General features: G+C 40.3%; 1 protein-coding gene across 2 annotated transcripts in view; it reads right to left on the bottom strand.

The window, feature by feature from the left end:
* Positions 1–20,594, bottom strand: part of dnah5l (dynein, axonemal, heavy chain 5 like) — a 297,168-nt gene that overhangs the window by 143,401 nt on the left and 133,173 nt on the right. For both annotated transcript variants that reach the window (XM_072253688.1, XM_072253689.1), the window contains exons 51-57: positions 16,794–17,000; positions 16,356–16,685; positions 14,002–14,208; positions 6,602–6,844; positions 5,637–5,791; positions 3,926–4,590; positions 575–855 (exon numbers count right to left, since the gene is read on the bottom strand). In XM_072253688.1, the coding sequence (XP_072109789.1) occupies positions 575–855; positions 3,926–4,590; positions 5,637–5,791; positions 6,602–6,844; positions 14,002–14,208; positions 16,356–16,685; positions 16,794–17,000 (2,088 nt within the window). The remainder of the gene's footprint in view (positions 1–574; positions 856–3,925; positions 4,591–5,636; positions 5,792–6,601; positions 6,845–14,001; positions 14,209–16,355; positions 16,686–16,793; positions 17,001–20,594) is intronic.

Genomic DNA, 20,594 nt, shown 5'->3' with positions numbered 1-20,594 from the left:
TGTAAATGTATTTAAAATACATTTAGATGCTATAAATTCATTTTTAATTTTAATATTAATGGGAGGGGGGGTATTTATCTTCACTGACTTTTTTCATCCAGGTCAGAACTCAATTCAAGTGAATGGGATCACCCTAGATATGCCTTCTATGGTCGACATTAAGCCTGTGCTAAATACAAAGGGCATTTTGCTCCTTAAAGCATAGTTAAGCTCTGCCCTGCCCTCAGTGCTGAGTCATGGAGGGGACTGAGAAGTCAAGAAAATTGGAGCTGCCATGAAGGACAGGAAGAAGTTAACCCTCAGTAAGGACCACCCCAGGGTTCTCTTCAGCAAATTGCTAGAAGTATGAGCATTCTGTATTGACACTGAGGGTTAAATGCCAACAATCAACATACACACTGGAATGGTTTCTGATCAAAATCACTCAGTGCCAGGGTAAGAGAACTTACTTTTAATAACAGCTAAATAAGTACTTGGGAACAAGAAAAGGCGCACAAATTCCTCAATGGAATGGAAAAATCCTCTAAACAAACATCATTCCATACATATTTATATTTAAGTATTGCTTACAAACCTGTAAAGCTGCTTCAGCTTCTTCTAATGCAGGCTTAGCTGCTTCCAGTTTAGTTTCAGCTACATGCTTGTCAGCTGCTATTTCATCTACAAGAAGCTGAGCTTTGTCTTTCACTTTTTGAACCTGGGTTTTAACAATCTCGGCAGCCTGAGCCTTTACGGTCACTTCCTGCAGAACTTCATCTGCCTTTTTCGAAGCAACTGCTAAATCTTTTTCCTTAATCACAAGTTCTTTGGATAGTTCATTTACTGACACCTCAGCCTCCATTAGCTTTGCCAAGCCTGTAGTGAAGGAGAAAAACAGGTACTGATTTTTCAAAAACCACTATTACAAACCTCTCATATATCCAGATAATACTTTTAAGAATTATATCCTCAAGGCATTTACCAAGGTGTTGGGAAACAGCAATATGAATTTCTTGAGAAAAGTTCATCAAAGTTAAACAAATAACTGAGAAACATATTTCCTGATGTCCTAAGATATATCCCAAATATCAACTTTCCTTACGTCTCAAAACTTGCTCCTACTCTATTTTTTCTGACCATATTATGACCAAAGGAAGTGGCATTGCAGGGAGGGAACGGTAAAAGATTTTACATCTTGCTGGTAATCTTTAAGGCAATGGAAATACAATAGGAAAGAGGAAAGACCAGCTATTGAATTTCATTATACTCTGTAACATCCACCATTTTTAAAAGGATCCTACCACCAAACATATCCATATCTCCTTCCCCTCTCCACTTTCTGCAGGGATCACTCCTCTGTGATTTCCTTGTCCTCTCATCCCTCCCTACTAATCTCCCACCTGGCACTTATCCCTGAAAGTGGCCAAAGTGCTATACCTGCCCATTCATCTCTCTCCTTCACCTCCATTCAGGGCCCTAAACAGTCCTTCCAGGTGAGACAACGCTTCACCTGCGAATCTGCTGGGGTTGTTTATCATGTCCAGTGCTCCCAATGCAACCTCCTTCAAGTGCAGTATCCTCTACATTGGTAAGACCTGTCATAAATTGGGGGACCTCTTCATTGGACACCTCCTATTGATTGGCCAAAAGTGGAAGTTCCCAGTGGCAAAACATTTTAATTCTAATTCCCATTCCTATACCGACATGTTGATCTATGGCCTCCTCCTGTGCCATGATGAGGCCACCCTCAAAGTGGAGGAGCAACACCTTATATTCCATCTGGGTAGCCTTCAACCTGATGGCATAAGTATCGATTTGTCCTTCTGGTAAAAAAATATTTCCTTCCTCCTCCCTTCTTGTTCTGTTCCGTATTCTGGCCTCTTACCTTTTCTTACTTGTCTATCACCTCCACTTGGGACCCCTCCTCCTTCCCTTTCTCCTGTGGTTCACTCTTCTCTCCTATCAGATTCCTTCATCTCCAGCCCTTTATCTTTCCTACCTACCCAGCTTCACCTATCACCTTTTAGCTATCCTCCTTCTCCTCTCCCCACCTTTTTATTCTGGCACCTTCCCCCTTCCTTTTCAGATCTGAAAAAGGTTCTGAAACGTCGACTGTTTATTCATTTCCTTAGATGCCTGACCTGCTGAGTTCCTCCAGTACTTTATGTGTATTGTATTGAATTTTAATGTAATGTCCAACAACATCTGCATCAAACAGATCTGAATATACAGTAGAATTTCCATTTGTGAGTCATGTATTGATTCACAAAGTGCATGTTTAAAAGTGCACATCACAAAGGATGCAAAAGAAAACTTAACAGTTCCTTTTGTTCTGACTTTCGTGCTCTCTCTTTCTTTAGCTTATGTTTCTTAACCGTTTAACACAGGTAAAAAATGTATTTTTTCCAGTTATCTGAGCTTTGCAGAGAAACAATGTACGTCCTCCATTCAAACTTATAATTTTAATGGCATATTTTACTATTACTGCCAAGAATAAAAAAGTTTCATATCTAGAGACACAGGGGACGGTAGATGCTGGAATCTATGAGGGGTGATTGATAAGTTTGTGGCCTAAGCTAAAAGGAGTCAATTTTAGAAAACCTAGCACAGTTATTGTTCAACATAGTCCCCTCCTACATTTACACACTTCGTCCAGTGGTCGTGGAGCATATGGATCTTGGACTTCCAGAAAGTGCCCACAGCAGGGGTGATTGATAAGTTTGTGGCCTAAGGTAGAAGGAGATGAGTTATACAGCTCTCGTTACATGCACGTGCAGTTCAACTCTTTGAGTGATTATGCAGAAAGTTTGAAGTTTATCAGTCACCCCTGCTGTGAGCACTTTCTGGAGGTCCAAGGTCCGTATGTTCCACGACCGCTGGACTAAGTGTGTAAATATAGGAGGGATCTATGTTGGAAAATAAATGCGCTAGGTTTTCTAAAACTGACTCCTTCTACCTTAGGCCACAAACTTATCAATCACCCCTCGTAGATCAACACTCTGCTGGAAGAAGTCTGATGCTAGATGTCAGGTTCTGACGCAGGTTTTCAACCTAAACATTAACAATTCCTTCCCTCCTGAGTTCTTCCAGCAGATGATTTTTAACTTCACACCTAAATGTGTTTTGTTTAAACAAGTATGCAATGATCTTTCCATTTGCCAGCTTTTGTTTGGAAGTTGCTGAAGAGGTGGGAAGAAGATGGGGAATTTATGTATGAGTGTTCATGACATCAGGTTAAATATATTATATTTCAAATAATTATTAAGGGGCCAGTGCCTCTGCTTACCATCATTCCTCATCCCTTCCCATTCCCCAATGACCAGACAAATGCAGCATAGTTAATACTAACATGAGTTAATAATGATGTTGAATCCATGCTTCAGCACCTATCTCCTGATATATGCAAGACAGCATTATTGGCAGATATTAATCAGCTGCTCAGTCACTTAAACTAAACAATATTCTGTCACATTCTCAATTAACACACATGGTCACTGAATGATTAAATTTGTTCCCTTATTAATTGTTTCTCAATTTTCAAATAAAATAACTTATTTCCAACCATTAAAGTTAAACATAGGTTGTAAGGTAGGGATGTGTCTTGCAACTTTACATCTATTTTGATTTTATTTAAATTGTTAGCAAGCTGGATGTTAAAAATTTTAGTTGAATGCTATCCAGCTAAATTAGTCCTCCTTAAATATATAAAAAATATTGATGCTGTTAGGTTTCAATGAATGAATTTTGATTAAATATTTCTCTTGCTGTTTAATTAAAACTAAAATGCAAACCCATTTCAGTTTTCTCAATTATAGTTTTCTGAACGAATTTTAAAATAAAAAAAATATTTAAACTGTATCCACACAGATGAATGCAGGAATTCTCTGCTTACAGATAATTATGGGTTATGAGCATCAACACACTAATTAAATAGATAAATCCACACCTGTTTTCATTCTGTTAGACAACATTTCCACATGAGCAAATTTCTCTCCATAAATAGTTTTGTAGCCTCCAATAAAAGACAAGTAAGATTTGGGGGTCACATAGGTCTGACGCCTGAATCGTTCGAAGTATTCAACACATTTCTCTGCCACGGTATCTTGAAATGTCCCCATTGTGCTCACAATACTTTGTTTAACTTGTGCTGTACACTCAATTTTATATGAAGCTAAGAAATGCTGAGCAACAGCAACAAGAGCATCTTTGGGCCAACGCTGAAACCAGTCCATTGTGCAACCAGAAATCAGGCCAGGAAATTTCAATGAACGAGTACGGAACTTCTCCCCAACAGGAGAAAAGCAAAGAGCCACATGGAGATTACTACGCACTCTTGAAAGGAAGTAATCATAGAGATTCTCAGGGGTAGGTGGTCGCCTAGGATACTCCTTTTTCATTACAGGGATTAAATCTTGGATGATTTCGTCAACTTCATCACGAGCAAAGAGGTTTGAGACTTCACCAGAGGCAAGAACATTGTTCATGTATTCCAAGAAGGACTCATCTTTTATTTCATTGTCTGTAAATATGAATGCCATTCCCAAACCTTTTTGTCCAGCTATTCGGTATAAAATCTTCAGATCATCCATTAGATTGCTTGTGTTGTATGTTCTGAAAAAAAACATTAATCTTGTGATGATATTCCAAAGGGATTATAGTGCTTTATGATAAAATTGGCCTATGGTATTTTAGAAAGGTGAATAGAAAACAGATGTTATATCAGGGAGAGTTTCAATAGATGATTGAAAAAAAATTTTGTAGAAGTTTTAAGATGATTTTTAAAGGAAAGATAGACAAATGAATTTATAGATAGGAAGTAAAAAGAAAAAGAACAAAGCAATAAGGGTCTTTACTTTGCATTCACCTGACATCATGAGGGCGGAGGGTAGGGGGGTGGTATAAGATGGGAAAAGGGAGCTACAGAGCAACATTTTATAGAGAATAATCATAACATCAAGGTGTTGCCCCAATTGTGGGGAATTAGATAAACTGTGACAAGTTAAACGTTTTAAGGAGATAGCCAAACCAACATTTTTTAAAAATTATTTTGTAATTTTGATCAATATTAAAGGTAGCATGGGCTTGATCCTGACCCTCCATGTGGAGGCTGCATATTCTTTGCATCAGTTTACCCCAAGTGCTCTGGTTTCCTCCCACTTGCTGGCTGGTAAATTAGTTGCAGCTTGATGATAGAAAAATAGTGTGGGGTTGATGAGCATATGGGAGGGAACAGGTTACAAGAGACTATGTGGGGGAATAAAATTGATTGCTTCAAGAGTTGGCATTGACATGTCAAGTTGCCTCCTTTAAAATTAGAAGAAAATATGAAAATATGAAACATTATGAAATTATAGTGCCACCTACACAATGATATTCCTCATTCCCAAAGCAATATCAAGTAGTGTCAACATACACATCTCAACTGTTTGATGGATGAAATTCAATACGGTTGTATCACTTTCACAATTCAATAAAAGAAAAAAACTTTATGTTATGTAATACATTATCCAGTGTACTGTATATGCAGTCAGTTGCATATACAGTATTCTGAATATTGCAAGATTCACATAAGCATCTACTTTGCCAAAAGTGGACTAGTAAAAAATAAAATCGTCATACAGAACTGGAATAATAAAATTACTGCAAAACACATTTACCTTGTGAGTATAATCTGAAAGCTTTGATATCCTGCAATATATGATGCCAGTCTAGTAAGGCTCTGTTTTCCAGATCCACCGACACCTACTAGCAAAGCATTTCCTTGTGGAGTTCGAATGATCCGAGATATCTTTACCAAATGTATCATGGCATCCTTTTAACAACAAGTGATTACATTTTAAAACCTGAATGAAGTCCCTTTACTGCACATGTTCTCAAACACTGCGTAGTCCAAGTCCTTCAACTGCTTACCCAATAGTACTGGGGGAGCACCTTTACCAAATAGACTGTAGTATTGCAGTAGTTCAGGAAGTTATCTGATCACCACTTTCTCAAGGCTGACTATGCAATGAAAGTACATCAATCAGTATATGTGTTTTTTTCTGACATCACAAAAGCCTTTGAATGCCAACATAAGGGGAATATTGAGGATCTTTCCCATATCTGACTGTCTCATAAAATTTAAAACCATCCCTCGTCTGCTTCATGATAACAATCAAGACATGATCCTCATCAATATATCCACCATAGACTAAAGACTGTAATAAAAAGATAACGGTTTCATTGTATTCACCCTTTTCTCAATTGTCCTCACTGTGATTCTCTGAAACCCTTTTTTTCCCTAAATGAAGTAAAGTTCAGGACTGAATTTCTCCAAAAGTGGAAGGAACACACAAGAACCCAATCAATATATCTGCCCTTTCTGCAACAGAAATTGTGCATCCCACATAGGACTATACACAAAACAAATCACCCTTGGCTCACCCAAAACTGCCCAAAATATAACCAAAGCTTTCAAGGACTAAACTTCAATGTGATCTTTTTTTCTTCACCTGTGACTGTGAGGGTATAAGTATTTCAAGGTAAACAATTGAAGAAAATGTTTCTGTCTCTAGTTCTTAATTACATTATATCAGTCTGCCACAATTGGCATTACCATAGGCAAAACAATTTAAGCTTGTACCTTGAAAAACACCAAATCCATCTTTGCACCTCTGATAGCTTCATTGTATTGCTCCATATACAACTTTAGGCGTTCACTCAACTCATCAAATGATGGAATAGGTTCATAAATTTTAGGAGCTTCCAATTCCATGTCATCTGGTTCATCTCCAGTTGCCTCTGGAGCATCACGCAGGAAATCAACAAAGTAGGCTTCTTTCTGTATATTTGCTAAAATCGTATCACCGTGATCTTCTGAAGCTATCTATATGGAAACATATTAAATTGGTGATTTGACTGCAAATGTAATCAGACAGGTGGTATAAATCTGGCATGGAGATATAGCAAGTCATAGAAAGTCAGGCAGTATGTCAGCCTGCATTTAAAGGTCTGGACAATGAGTAATATCTTGCTACAATTGTACAAGGTTTTGGTGCAAACACAGCTGCAAAACTATGTGAAGTTTTGATCTCTGTATCAGGATATAGATCTATCCATGTAGATTAACCACAGAGATTTTTGTACAGAAGGACTATGTGAAAAGATTGAGTAGGGTGAGTACGTAACTCATTCACCTGACAGAACTTGTTCTCACTTTTAGAGTGGGAGGAGCTGGAAAAGATAGTGCCAGAGGTTTTCACAGACCTGGGCAACTTCTACCAGTTTGTCCATGAAACAGCCTATTCTTCTTTCCTCATGTCACTCTTTTCCTTTCAAGGTGGCTGGGGTCCTGTCAGAGTCCATGATCTACAGCTGCAACTCAAACCACGGTTCTCCACCGGCAATAGGTTCTCGCTCTTGGACTTGCTGTGCAGCCTGGTGTTTCAACATCCCCAGGTGCAGCCTGGCAGATGTGTACCTTTGGGGTGCAGCCCGGTGGCCCATGAGGGCCCTGCACTCGATTTCTCTCTCTCTCTCTCTCTCTCTCTCGAGACAGAGTGTGGCTCCTCAAGTTGGTGGTGGGCTTGGAGAAGCGACACAGCAGATTTTAACATTGAAACAGCAAGCTGCTGGCCTCCCCTCTTGTTGTTGCAGGAATGATATCTCTGTCCCTCGCTAGTGAGACAGCGCCTGTCTGAGATGTTGAAGTGTTGGGATATACAGTTGTTTTTAATGGACTCTAGATCATGGTCTCTTTGGGTGATTTTCTATTGGTTGCACGAGGGGGGAGCGGTTCAGTGCTTTTGTTGGAGTAAGTGCGGGGAGGGTTGTTGCTTTTGCTGAAGTGGGGGGAGAGTTGTTGCTTTTGTTGGAGTAAGTGGGGGGGAGGGTTGTTGCTTTTGTTGGAGTAAGTGGGGGGAGGGTTGTTGCTTTTGCTGCTGCTTGTGCATGAGATAGAGGAGGGTTTCTTTGGGGTTCTGACATTTCTGTCATTCAATCTTTAGGTTTTTTTCTGTCTCATGGACGTCTGTGAAGAGTAAGGATCTCAGGTTGTAACCTGTAAACATTCTCTGATGTTAAATTCAACTATTGAACCATTGAACAACTTCTCCAAATCAAATGTGTTGCTCTGGGCACTCACATAGGCCCAAGTTGTGCCTGTCTCTTTGGGGATTACAACAGATTTTATTTCGGTCCTACCTGGGCCGACTCCCTCAACTCTTTTACTAAAATATTTATGACTGCATTGATGCTGTCTCCTATACTCATGCAAAACACAAATGTTTCAATCATTTTGCTGTCAAATTCCACCACGCTCCCACCTTACAAAGAACATGAAACTCAAGGGCATTGAGTACAGGAACTGAGACATCATGTCACAACTGTAGAAGACATTGGTGAGCCTGCACTTGGAGTTCTGGTTGCCTAGCTTGAGCAAAAGTATTATTAAGCTGGAAAGGGTGTAGCAAAGATTCACAAAGATGTTACCAGGATTTGGGGGCGGAGGGTGCTTAAGTTATGAAAGACTGGATAGGCTTGAACTGTTTTCCCTGGAGCATAAAAGATGAGGAATGACCTAACAGAGATATATAAAACCATAAGAGGCATAGACAAGGTGAATAACTTCAGTCTTTTTCCTAAGTTAGGGGAATGTAATACTACAGGTCATAGATTTAAAGGGAGAGTGGAACAATTTAAACAAACCTAAGGCTTACCTATAGCCCTCTATTTTACTAAGCCCCATGTACCTATCTAAAAGTCTGTTAAAAGACCCTGTCGTATCCGACTCCACCACCGTTGCCAGCAGCCCATTCCATGCACTCACCGCTCTCTGAGTAAAAAACTTACCCCTGACACCTCCTCTGTGCCTACTCCCCAGCACCTTAAACCTGTGCCCTCTTGTGGCAACCATTGCAGCCCTGGGAAAAAGCCTCTGACTATCCACACAATCAATGCCTCTCATCATCTTATACACCACTATCAGGTCACCTCTCATCCTCCGTCCCTCCAAGGAGAAAAGGCCGAGTTCACTCAACTTATTCTCATAAGACATGCTCCCCAATCCAGGCAACATCCTTGTAAATCTCCTCTGCACCCTTTCTATGGTTTCCACATCCTTCCTATAGTGAGGCAACCAGAATTGAGCACAGTACTCCAAGTGGGGTCTGACCAGGGTCCTATATAGCTGCAACATTACCTCTCCGCTCCTAAATTCAATTCCACGATTGATGAAGACCAATACACCTTATGCCTACTTAACCACACAATATTGTCGCGAGTAGGTTTGTTAGAGCTCAATGGTGTGGCTGTAGTGCCAAGTATCCCATGAGGACCAGCAAACAGAGTTCTTTCCATCATGGATTTGGCTGTGGAGAGATTCTGGCTCAGAGTCAAAGATATGGATGAAGGAGTGAAAATACGATCATTAAACCCTCAGGATTGTGTAGGTGATTGAATGATCAAGTGCTACATGAAGGTGAAAGATGATGCTTGTTTATATAGTAACTACTTTAGAGCTTGAGCAGTGGACAAGTGACATGTGTAGGAAACAAAAGTGAAAGACAAATACATAAACAGAGATACACGAAAATCTGGAATTTGGAGTAATACATAAAACACATGAGGAATTCAACCAGTCAGGCAGCATTTATGGAGAGAAATGGACAGCTGACGGTTTGGCTGAATCACAAACAAAAATACACACAAAATGCTGATCAGGACTGGAAAAAGTTTGCATTGAGACCCATCATCAGGATTGAAAGAATGGGGTCGATATTCATTATAAAAGGAGGAGGGAGAGATGGAGCAAAAGCTAGTAGGTATTATGTGGATCTAGGTGAGGAGGGGGAAATGGGAATGATGGCAGAAGCTGGGTGGAACCTATGAAGGAAAGTGCAGTTACCCGACTGGATGGGAAGAATGAAGATGGTTCTGGCAGATCACAAGAAATTGTATAAAAGAAGGATCATTGGAGAAACCAACACAGAGAAGAGGTTAAACCCCCATGTTTGGGAGTCAAGAGAACTGCTTATCATGGACCTGGCCAGTTCACTAAGGTGCAAATAATATCTCAGTCTCACAATGGAAAATCAATGTCAGTAGATGCAAAGGTTAATAAGGTACTTGGAAAGAGTGCTGTTGATGTGATTACCTGGATAGGGAAGGGCAAAAGGCGGCTAAAAGGGGCCTTGAAGTTTCCTTGACAAGTAGGTTTAAGGAACATCTCAAGGCATTTTATACATACATTAGGAGCTAGAGGGTAGCTAAGGAAATGCTAGATCTACTCGAGGACAGTGAATAAAATTTAGACATGGAGGAAGAGAAAGAGGGCTAGGTCTGTAATGACAACTTCACATAAGTATTCACGAAGGAGAAGGACATTTATGATGGTAAGATTAGGAAGGCATATTGATATTCTAGGACATGTCAACATTAAGAAGGAGGAAGTATTGGGTGGATTTAGGTGTTAGATCCCCAGGATGTAATGGAATGATGCAAGGATATGAAAGGAGAGAAAGAAGGAGATTGCTGGGGAATTCACAGAAAATTATGTATCCCTTTTAGCCACATGTGAAATTCTGGAATACTGAAAAATGCCGGTGTTGATCTTTCATTTTTAAAAGGGGCAACAGGGACAAACTGGGAAATTATAGGCCTGTTATAGCAAAATTATTGGAGAAGATCCTTAGGGACAGAATTTACTCATATTTGGAAAATGCAGTAAATCAGCATGGCTTTGTGTATGCAAAGTCAAATCTTATTAACTTAATTTTTCTTGAGAAAGTGACAAAAATGATTGATGAGAGTAGGAAAACGGATATGCTACATGTGGACTTTAGTAAAGCATTTGATATGTTCCCTTATAATAGCCATTCCAGAAGATTAAGTCACAGGGGATCCATGGTGAATCGGTGAACTGGGTACAAATTGACTTGGTCATAGAAGACAGAAGGCAGCGCTGCAAGGCCGTTTCTCTAATTGGAGGTCTATGACCAGTAGTCTTCTACCAAGATTAGTGCTCAGATCTGTTGTTTGAGATATGTGAAAGTGTATGTGGTCGGATTAATAAGTGTATATAAGACACAAAAATTGATGAAGTTCTGTAGTGTGAGGAGAGTTGTCAAATGGTGCAGCAGGACATACATGAGTGAGTTCTAAATTTGAGTGGAGAAATGGCAGATAGAATTAAAATTTAGACAAATGTGATGCGTTGTATTTTGGGAAGTAAAATGTAGGAAAAATTGTAAATAGTAGGAGCCTTAAGAGTAATGATGTACAGAGCAGTTTAGGATGCAAGGCCATAGCTCTCCAATGGATCGGATAGTATGGAAGGAGAAAGGCCAAAAGGCCTGTTTCTGTGCTGTAGTTTCTATGGTTCTATGAATAAATTGGACAGATACATGGATGGGAGGTGTATGGAGGGATATGGTCCGTGTGCAGGTCAGTGGGACTATGCAGAAAATAGTTCGGCACAGCCAAGAAGGGCCAAAAGGCCTGTTTCTGTGCTGTAGTTTCTATGGTTCTATGGTTCAATGGAAGGCAAATGGCTTTCATGTTTGCCGTCATGTGCAGGCAGATAGGATTAGCTTAGATAAGCATTATGACTGGCATCGATCTGCAGGGCCAAAAGGCCGGGTCCTGCACTGTACTGTTTGATATTTCACAGTCTACGATCCTAGAACTGTATTCCATTCCCATTTCATCCAACTCTGTCACAAATGCTCAGATTATGTGACATTTTGTACAAATATTTCTGAAATGTCTTTTTCTGTTATGAATCACAGCTTCCCCTCTACCATTGCTAACAAACTTCCTGACTGCATTGCATCCATTTTCTTTGTCTTTGCTCTCAAACCTCTCCTCCTGGACAGATTCTCCTGGAAACGGAAGATGCCGGAATGTCGAGTGATAGTTGAGGATCTGGAGCAATAGTATCAATAGTTGAGGAAGGGGAAAGGGCTGGAATTGTTGATGTTTCTGGTAAAAATATTGGATCAGGACAGGAGTTTCCCTCATAGTTATCTTCCACCGCACAGCCTCTGCATTCAACAGATCATTTTACGCAACTTCTGCCTCCTTCAAAAGGATTCCACCTCCAGACGCATCTTCCCTTCACCTCCCTTTTCAGCATTTTGCAGGACAATTGCTTTCTGATTCCATGGTCCACTGCCGTGCCTTCTTTGTAACTGCATTAATATGTTGAGCCCAAAATAGATCATTAGAAATGTTGACATCCAGGAACTTGAAACCGTTCACCCTTCCCACTTTTGATCCCTCAATGAGGACTGGTGTGTGATCTCTCGACTTCCCCTTCCTGAAGTCCACTATCAATTCATTGGTCTTACTGATGCTGAGTGCCAGGTTGATGCTGCGACACCACTCAACCAGCTGATCTGTCTCAATTCTGTACACCTCCTCATAACCACCTGAAATTCTGCCAATGATAGTTGTGTCCTCAGCAAACTTATAGATGCCACAGCCACATAGTCCTGAGTGTAGAGAGGGTAGACCAGTGGGATAAGCACTCACTTTTGAGGTGCATCAGTGTTGACTGTCAGTGAGAAGGAGATATTATTTCTGATCCGCACAAACTGTGGTCTCCAAGTGAAGAAGTCAAGGATCTAGTTGCAGAGGGAGGTACAGAGGCCCAGGTTTTGGAGCTTGTTGATTAGAACTAAGAGAATGATAGTGTTGAATGCTGAGCTGTAATCAATAAACAGAAGCCTGACATAGGTATTACTATCGTCCCGGTGATCCAAGGCCGAGTGGAAAAGCAGTGAGGTTGCATCCACTATTGTGATGATAGGCCAAGTGCCACAATCCAGGTCCCTGCTTAGGCAGTAGTTGATTGTGGCCATGACTAACCTCTCAAAGCGGTTCATCACCCTAGATGTGAGTTCAAACTGGGTGATAGTCATTGAGGAGGGTCACCCTGCTCTTCCTGGGCACTGATATAATTACCACCTTTTGAAGCAGGTGAGATTCTCCAACTGCAGCAGTGAGAGACTGAAGATGTGCTTGAACACTCCTGCCAGTTGGTTGTCACAAGTTTTCAGAGCCCCTCCAGGTAAGCCATAACAACAGCTTTTCTTTTAGCACTTAGGAATGAACACTGAATTTCTGACTTCAGGTAAACTGCTCTTTTACATTGCCCATGATGCTGCTCATGTTCTTGTCTCACTTTCATCTACAGACCTTGCTAATCATCAGTATTCACTCATGTTCCCTATGAAATAGAACATAGAAATTTACACATATTACAATGTTGTGCCAACCATGCAACCTACTCTAGAGACTGCCTAGAATTTCCCTAGCGCATAGTCCTCTATTTTTCTAAGTTCCTTGTACCTATCTAAGATGCTCTAAAAAGACCCGATTGTATCTGCCTCTGTCACCATTGCTGGCAGTACATTCCAGGCACCCACCATTCTCTGTGTGAAAAACTCACCCCTGACATCCCCTCAGTACCTATTTCCAAACACCTTCAAACTATACCCCCTTATATTAGTCATTTCAGCCCTGGAAAAAAGCCTCTGGCTATCCACACAATCATGCCCCTCATCATTTTATACACCTCTATCATCTCTCATTTGTCGTTGCTCCAAGGAGAAAAGGCCAAGTAACTCAACCCATTCTCATAAGGTATGCCCTCCAATCTAAGCAACATCCTTGTAAATCTCCTCTGCACTTTCTCTATAGTATCCACATCCTTCCTGTAGTGAGGTGACCAGAAATGAACACACTACTCCAACTGGGGTCTGATCAAGGCCTTATATAACTTATGACATGCTCTAATTTGACCTATCTATATGGCCTTTTGTCTTCAATCCTCCTCCCCTAGCTCTGCATCGAAAACTATAAAGCCTCCACTCCCAATGAAGAGTCATTGATTTGAAATGTTAGCTAGTTCCTCTTTCCACAGGTGTTATTTCCAATGTTTCTGTTCTTCAATGGACAACAAATATCATGAATGTGTTTGTAGGTTATACTTATTTCCACAAAGACCCTTCTTTGGGTAGGAAGAAACATATATTGCCTAACCTTGTTTACTGTGGCATCAAACCAATCCTTGTCCTGTTGATTGGTAAAGCGATCTGCAATAACACGAGTACATTCATGCTGAAAGAGAGATACCAAAACATCTGTAGACTGGCACACCTCTGATGTGACGTTGAGGATTCCTTGCCAAATACGACTAAGGTCACGGAGATTGAAAATATAATGAAATTTGGCTGGAGTGGGAAGCATCTGTAAAACAAAAAATGTGAATAAAGTAGACAAGAAGATTACATTAGAAAATGACATAATCAAGATTTAGACATCCCACCTCTCCCAGAAGTTCCGAGAGTCTCCTGCATATTAATAGTGGCTCCCTGATGCCCACAAATTATATAAAATGTCCCAGAAATCAATTTTTTGAGAGAGAAAGCGAGCGAGCGCGAGAGAGACCACGAGAGTGAGACAGCGCGTGAGAGCGAGAGCGACCACGACAGAGAGAGAGTGACCACGAGAGAGAGAGAGAGAGAGAGCGAGAGAGCAAGCGAGCGTGAGAGAAAGCGAGAGACAGAGAGCGTGAGGGAGACAGAGAGCGCGAGAGAGAAAGCACGAGAGAGAGAGCGAGCATGAGAGAGCGCGAGAGAGACAGAGAGCGAGCGCGCGTGAGAGATCCATGGCAGAGTGTTCCAAAAAAAGAAAATATAAAACGTACGTCACCCCAGACTACCTTAAATTGTACCCCTGCCTAATAGGGGTCAAAAATAATGATAGTGTTGCTCGCTGCACTGTTTGCAACAGTGAATTTTCTATTGCCCATGGTGGGTTAAGACTGTAAAAGACGTGTTAAGGTGAGTTTAACAGGTGTCATTCGTTCATTAGCATAGCTAACATTATTTAAACTAGCTGGCCAGCTGCTAAGGAGCTACTCTATTGCAGACATCCCACCTCTCCCAGAGTCTCCCGCAAATTGATGGTACTACCTCCCTGAAATGAGTTTTTGCAGGGTGGGATGTCTGAAGATTGCACAATAAGTGTAGTCTATTCTGTTTCTTCATCAAAAATCCACTAATTTGCAAGTGCCCCATTTCAGCAGGCTTTTAATCTGGCCATTATAGGTCTTTCCCAGTTAGCAAACATTCACTTAATTAATCTCTGCGATAACAAAAGTTGAAATTAACTTAATTTGTCATTTAAGTAAAGTTTCAACCTAAAGGAGGGAATCTGGACACACAAACATGTAAAAATGTGTGACTTTCTTTTTGATCAGGTTAATGGGAATGAGTCTATAAATTAAATAATTCATTTAAAATGCAAAACAAAACTCATTTAGAAATGCTGGAGGAACTCAACAAGGGGTTAGATAGTATTCATGGAGGGGAATAAACAGTTGACTTTTCTAGCCAAAACCCTTCATCAGAATAGATTTTGGCATAGCAGAAGAACTAAGGGTTATGGGGAAAGGGCAGGTAGGTGGAGCTGAGTCCACAGCCAGGTCGGCCATGATCTTACTGAATGGCAGAGAAGGCTTGATAGGGCGTTTGGCCTACATCTACTTCTATTTTTATGTTCTTATTTAAGCAATAGCAGTCTTCCATCCAGCAACAAAAGTCTACAACCTAATGGTATGAGTACTGAACTTTCCAGTTTAAGACAACCCAGTTCCTCGGTGTTCTATTCACACTCCCACCAGTCTACCCAGTTTCTCACTCCTCTTGTTCATAGTAAATATATTATCAAAATACATATACAACTATGAGATTCATTTTCTTGTGGGTATTCACAGTAAATCCAAGAACCATGACAGAATCAATAAAAATTTGCTCCCAACAGGTTGGACAAATGACAAATGTGCAAAAGGCAACAGACTTTGCAAATACAAAAGAAAACAAATAAATAAATAAATAAACAAACAATAAATATTGAGACATGAGATGAACAAGACCATTTCCACCCTCCACTCTGCCAACTCTGGTTCCATCTGCTCATCATTGTTGAGAAAACAAACCTAGACCACCTTCATGAACCACTGCATTCATTTGTTGAAGAAACTCCCACTGCAGCAGATTTGTGGAATTCTAACTCAATGATGAAGAAGGATCAGCTAAAGATACAAAAGCCTGAAAGCACATACCATCAGACCCATAGACAGCTTTCGTCCCTCTGTTTTCAGACTCTTGAACAGTAAGATGGACTCTTGACTTCACAATCCACCTCATTGCAATCCCGTACTTTATTGTTTACCAGCACTGTTCTTTTTACATTCTGTTATTGTTTTACCTTGTTCTACCTCAATGCACTGTGTAGTAATTTTATCTGTATGAACAGTATGCAAGACAAGCTTTTCACTGTATCTTGGTGCAAGTGAAAGTGATAAACTAATACCAATACCAATATCGCACCTTAATCTTGGTAGCTTGCCACAATTTGCGAGTGGTTGATACTAAAGCTGAGGCTAGTTTGCAAACCTCTTCAGGAAAACCACGCTGCTCACAAAAATAGCCACTTGCTATGGTTCTGAAGATCTTATCAATGGATGCATTTGATGGTAGTGTACAGTTATAAATTGTGAATTGTCTCTTGAGACGTTGAGGGATGTCATTTCTGCCACCGCCAGGATGAATCATAGCAGCCACAAACTGTACATCAACAATGCTGGTGAACTCTCCAGGTTTTTCCAGGTTGTAGAAGCCTTTCTGTTCCATTAGCTGTCGGACAATCTCATTGGTTATCTGTTTAATGAGAAGAGATTTATATTAAGCAAGCTAAAGCACATAGTGCATAAAAGCAGATTTTTTTGAAAAAAAAGCATCAACAACTGAATTAATGAACACATTTACCTGATCACCCCATTCATTAATCACAGGCATGTTAATGTCATCAATAAACACAGTCATTTTTTTACCACTGGGTGGACCATATGTACTACCCATGCGTTTATCCACATAACTTTCAATAGTCCTTTGGAACATATTTGGCAGAGTGGCAGAGGAGAAGTTCAAACTTTTAGTTGCATGGACTTCAGGATTATACTTGCTCATATAGCCCTGAAAATGAATATCAAAAATGCAAATTAGTGCTTCAAATATAATCCAAAAAATGACATTCATCAATAAATGTACTAAGAAATTCTAGTGCAACCAAATGGGTGCAGCCACTGGGCCTCAAGGCTTTGAGAGCAAGTGATCAGGCTTTACACAGTTTCAAAGCTGGAATCCAAAGATTAACAGCCATAGGCACAACTGTGGCCAGAGATGAATGGATATCAATATTAAAATGTGAGTCAGTGGAGGCTGGGTCAGGACCAGCAATTGAGCATACAGGAGCTGGGGATGTTAGGGAGCATCAAATCTGCGTGCAAGTGAGAGAGTATCAGTGAACCAAGATCTAGGACAGGTACTTTGTGGTGAATGGTAAAGTAAGGACAGCAGATTATAGGCCTAGTAATAGGGGCATGATAGACCATCACTGTACTAAGGGCCCTGAATATGAGACCAATCATGAAGGTAGGAAATGCACTAAGCCAGAAAACAATGTTGCATTTTGAGCGGCCATCAATAAGCATCTCCTGGATAATGCTGTCCAAAAGGAGAAACTTTCAGGGAATGGCAACATATTACGTGCACCTGATATGAAAAATACATCAGTCACAACTGTGATTAATGCCAGAAAGCAGGCATAAATTTCCAGAGAATGCACAACAACACTTAAATGGTCACTCCAAAATAAATGGGTTTTAGCAGGACAATGCTGATATCGCAGTTCCACAAACTTTCAACCATGGTAAGTTTATCTCTAATTTAACATTATGCCTCCTGCTAGCAAACTCTTATCAAGGAGAAGCAGTTTCTTTTCACATCAGCTGGTCTCCTTAATACTGTGGAAAACTTTGCTCAAATCACTCTCAGCCTAAATTCTAGAAAACCACAATCAAAAATTTGGTTTGGGATCTTTTTCCCTTGGAGTTTAGTCAATTTAATCAATAATAAACCTCCTCCAAAGTCAAAATATCCTTCTTAAGTTTGGTCTCCTTGCTGTTCATAGTAATCCAGGAATAGTTCAACCAGCTAACCAATACATTCTGTTTGTCTTTTTTTTAAACTTTCAGTAGTTATCATTGACAAGTTAATGATCTAATCATGTGGATCCAAAACTTTCTTTGGAGCTGTGTTTCCTTATATATATTTTTCATTCATTCATTTATTCAATTTAAAGATAAAGGATGGCAACAGGTCCTTCCTGACCAACAAGCCCTTCCTGACCAACAAGCCTGTGCTACCCAATTAAATCCATGTGACCAGTTAATCTTCTAACTCATACGTCCTTGGAATTGGGATGAAACAGTAGCACCCAGAGAAAACCCCCATGGCCACAAGGAGACCACACAATCTCCTCGGAAACAGCAGCAGTTTTGAACCCAGGTCATTGGCACTGTAATAGTGTTACACTAACCACGATGCTACTGCACCACCCTCCATCTTGGGAGAAATTAGTTTTATCCTATTTTGATATAAAATGATCACCATTTGGACCCAGATTGCTAGTTTTTCTCATTTGCTTATTAAAATCTCCTTGTAAGTTAATATTTTAAAATCCAATAATTTAGAAAGTTAAAGAGTGATTTAACCGGTCTCTAAATTATTAAGCTCACACAGGCTATAAACAAAGAGCAATTAAACTACTGTAGTGTCATTGACTAAGGTATAGTGTAACTGATGGCCAGGTCACCAGGTAAATGCTCCTGCTTTTATATTAACCCAAGATCGGATGAGGTTTTTTTAAAATTTATCAAGTAAAGGATAGTCATTACAACAGTGTTTACTGAGGAAGTGCAATACCGCGTTCATTACTCACTCAATACAGCACTGAAGAATCAACCTGAACAATATATTTAAGTCACAGAGAGCCCATCAACTGCAGAGTATAGTGTGGTAACATTGAGTCAGTCTGACACTTAATTAACTATAAACTGGAATAAGCAAACAAGAAGACAATGACTAATAAACAAACTGATTTGTAGTGTGTTTGATTTTTTTCCCCCAACTCCCCACTTCCTGGGCTAAGCAAGACAGAGCTAGTGACCACCTGAAGTGCAATCTATGCAATGTGAAGTGAGCGTTCCTGAATTTATCAGTCTTGCCTGGATGTTCCTCAGTTATAGATTCACAAATACATTGCCAAAGTCAGAAACAGAGCTCAAGAGCAATTGCTCACCAGCAGTAATATTGTGGAACAGCCTTACAGAATCTTAATACTATATAAATGTATTATATTAATATTATATAAATGTACTATATAAATGCAGATGACACTGTGTTAATTGCAAGTACGGAGGAAGAACTACAAAACTTAATTGATATAATTGCTGAAGAAAGTGCAAAAATGGGTCTAACAATTGCAAAAAGACAGAATGTATGGTGTTATCCAGAAAGAAGGAGAATCCTATCTGCAGGTTGAGAATAAACGGGGAAGACATAAAACAAGTACAGAACTTTTGCTACTTAGGAAGCTGGGTGACATCAGATGACAGGTGCAACTTGGTCATCAAAATAAGAATAGGGATGGCAAAAAACACCTTTACGAGAATGAAGAGTATACTGACCAATACTAAACTAGGCATGACAACCCACCTCAGAGTACTGAAATGTTACATTTATCCAGTTATGTTATATGGCTAAGAATGTTGGACAATATCTACTAACATGAGGAAATTGTAGCAGCAGAGGTGTCATTTTTGAGGAGGATGCAAAGAATATCATGGACGAAATGAATGTCTAACGAGGATGTCATGAACAGAGCAAACACAAGAAGAGAAGTAATGTATGAGATCATGAAAAGGCAACGTAACTTCATTAGACGTGATTAGGAAAGAGGAGTTAGGATGCATGGTAATTATGGGAAAGATTGAAGGGAAGAAAGCAAGAGGAAGGCAAAGACAAATGATGATGGAGACAGCAGCCAGAGAACTGGAAATGAATACCAATGAATTGATCCACCTGACCTGAAACAGGAGTGTGTGGGCCATGGCAGTCAAAGCTCAAACTGGGCATGGCACCTGATGATGTTGATGATGATAATAATAAGTGTATTGATGGAGGGCAGAGCTTAGGGATGATGGTGCCTAAGGGCAACTCCTTTGCTTGCATCTTCGGAAACAGCTCTATTTCTATCTTTAGTATCTCTTTTTTCCCCTTTCCAAGGTTCTTTTGAAGATCCCGACCTGGAGTTACATGCTGAATTCAGTTCTTTGCGGGAACGGGACCCACTCTCAGGGCCTCACGACCGGCTATTTTTCGAAATGCCAAGGACATGGCCTAGAAGCCTAGCGTGCCTTCGGGATGCTGGATTTTCATGGCTCTGGAGCCAGGCAGATTCGAGGTCGGTGCCGCCGCAGAAAACTGGTGTGTTGTGGAAGTACACCGAAGATTGAAAGCAGCGAACTGGCTGCTGGCTGTGCGTCCAGAGACCCAAGATCTCTGGGCACAGATTTCGGAAAAAGCGACGCAACAGACTTTTAACACCATAAATCGGTGAGTTGTTTCATTATGTCTCCCATCTGTGAAATAGGGACACCTCTTTTTCCCTTATTAGGGAGGGAGAGAGCCTGTGGTATGTCGAATTACCGGGTGAACGAGTAGTCT

Source organism: Mobula birostris, chromosome 3, assembly GCF_030028105.1.
Source record: "Mobula birostris isolate sMobBir1 chromosome 3, sMobBir1.hap1, whole genome shotgun sequence".
NCBI lineage: Eukaryota > Metazoa > Chordata > Chondrichthyes > Myliobatiformes > Myliobatidae > Mobula > Mobula birostris.
This window is presented reverse-complemented; position numbering and strand designations above follow the sequence as displayed.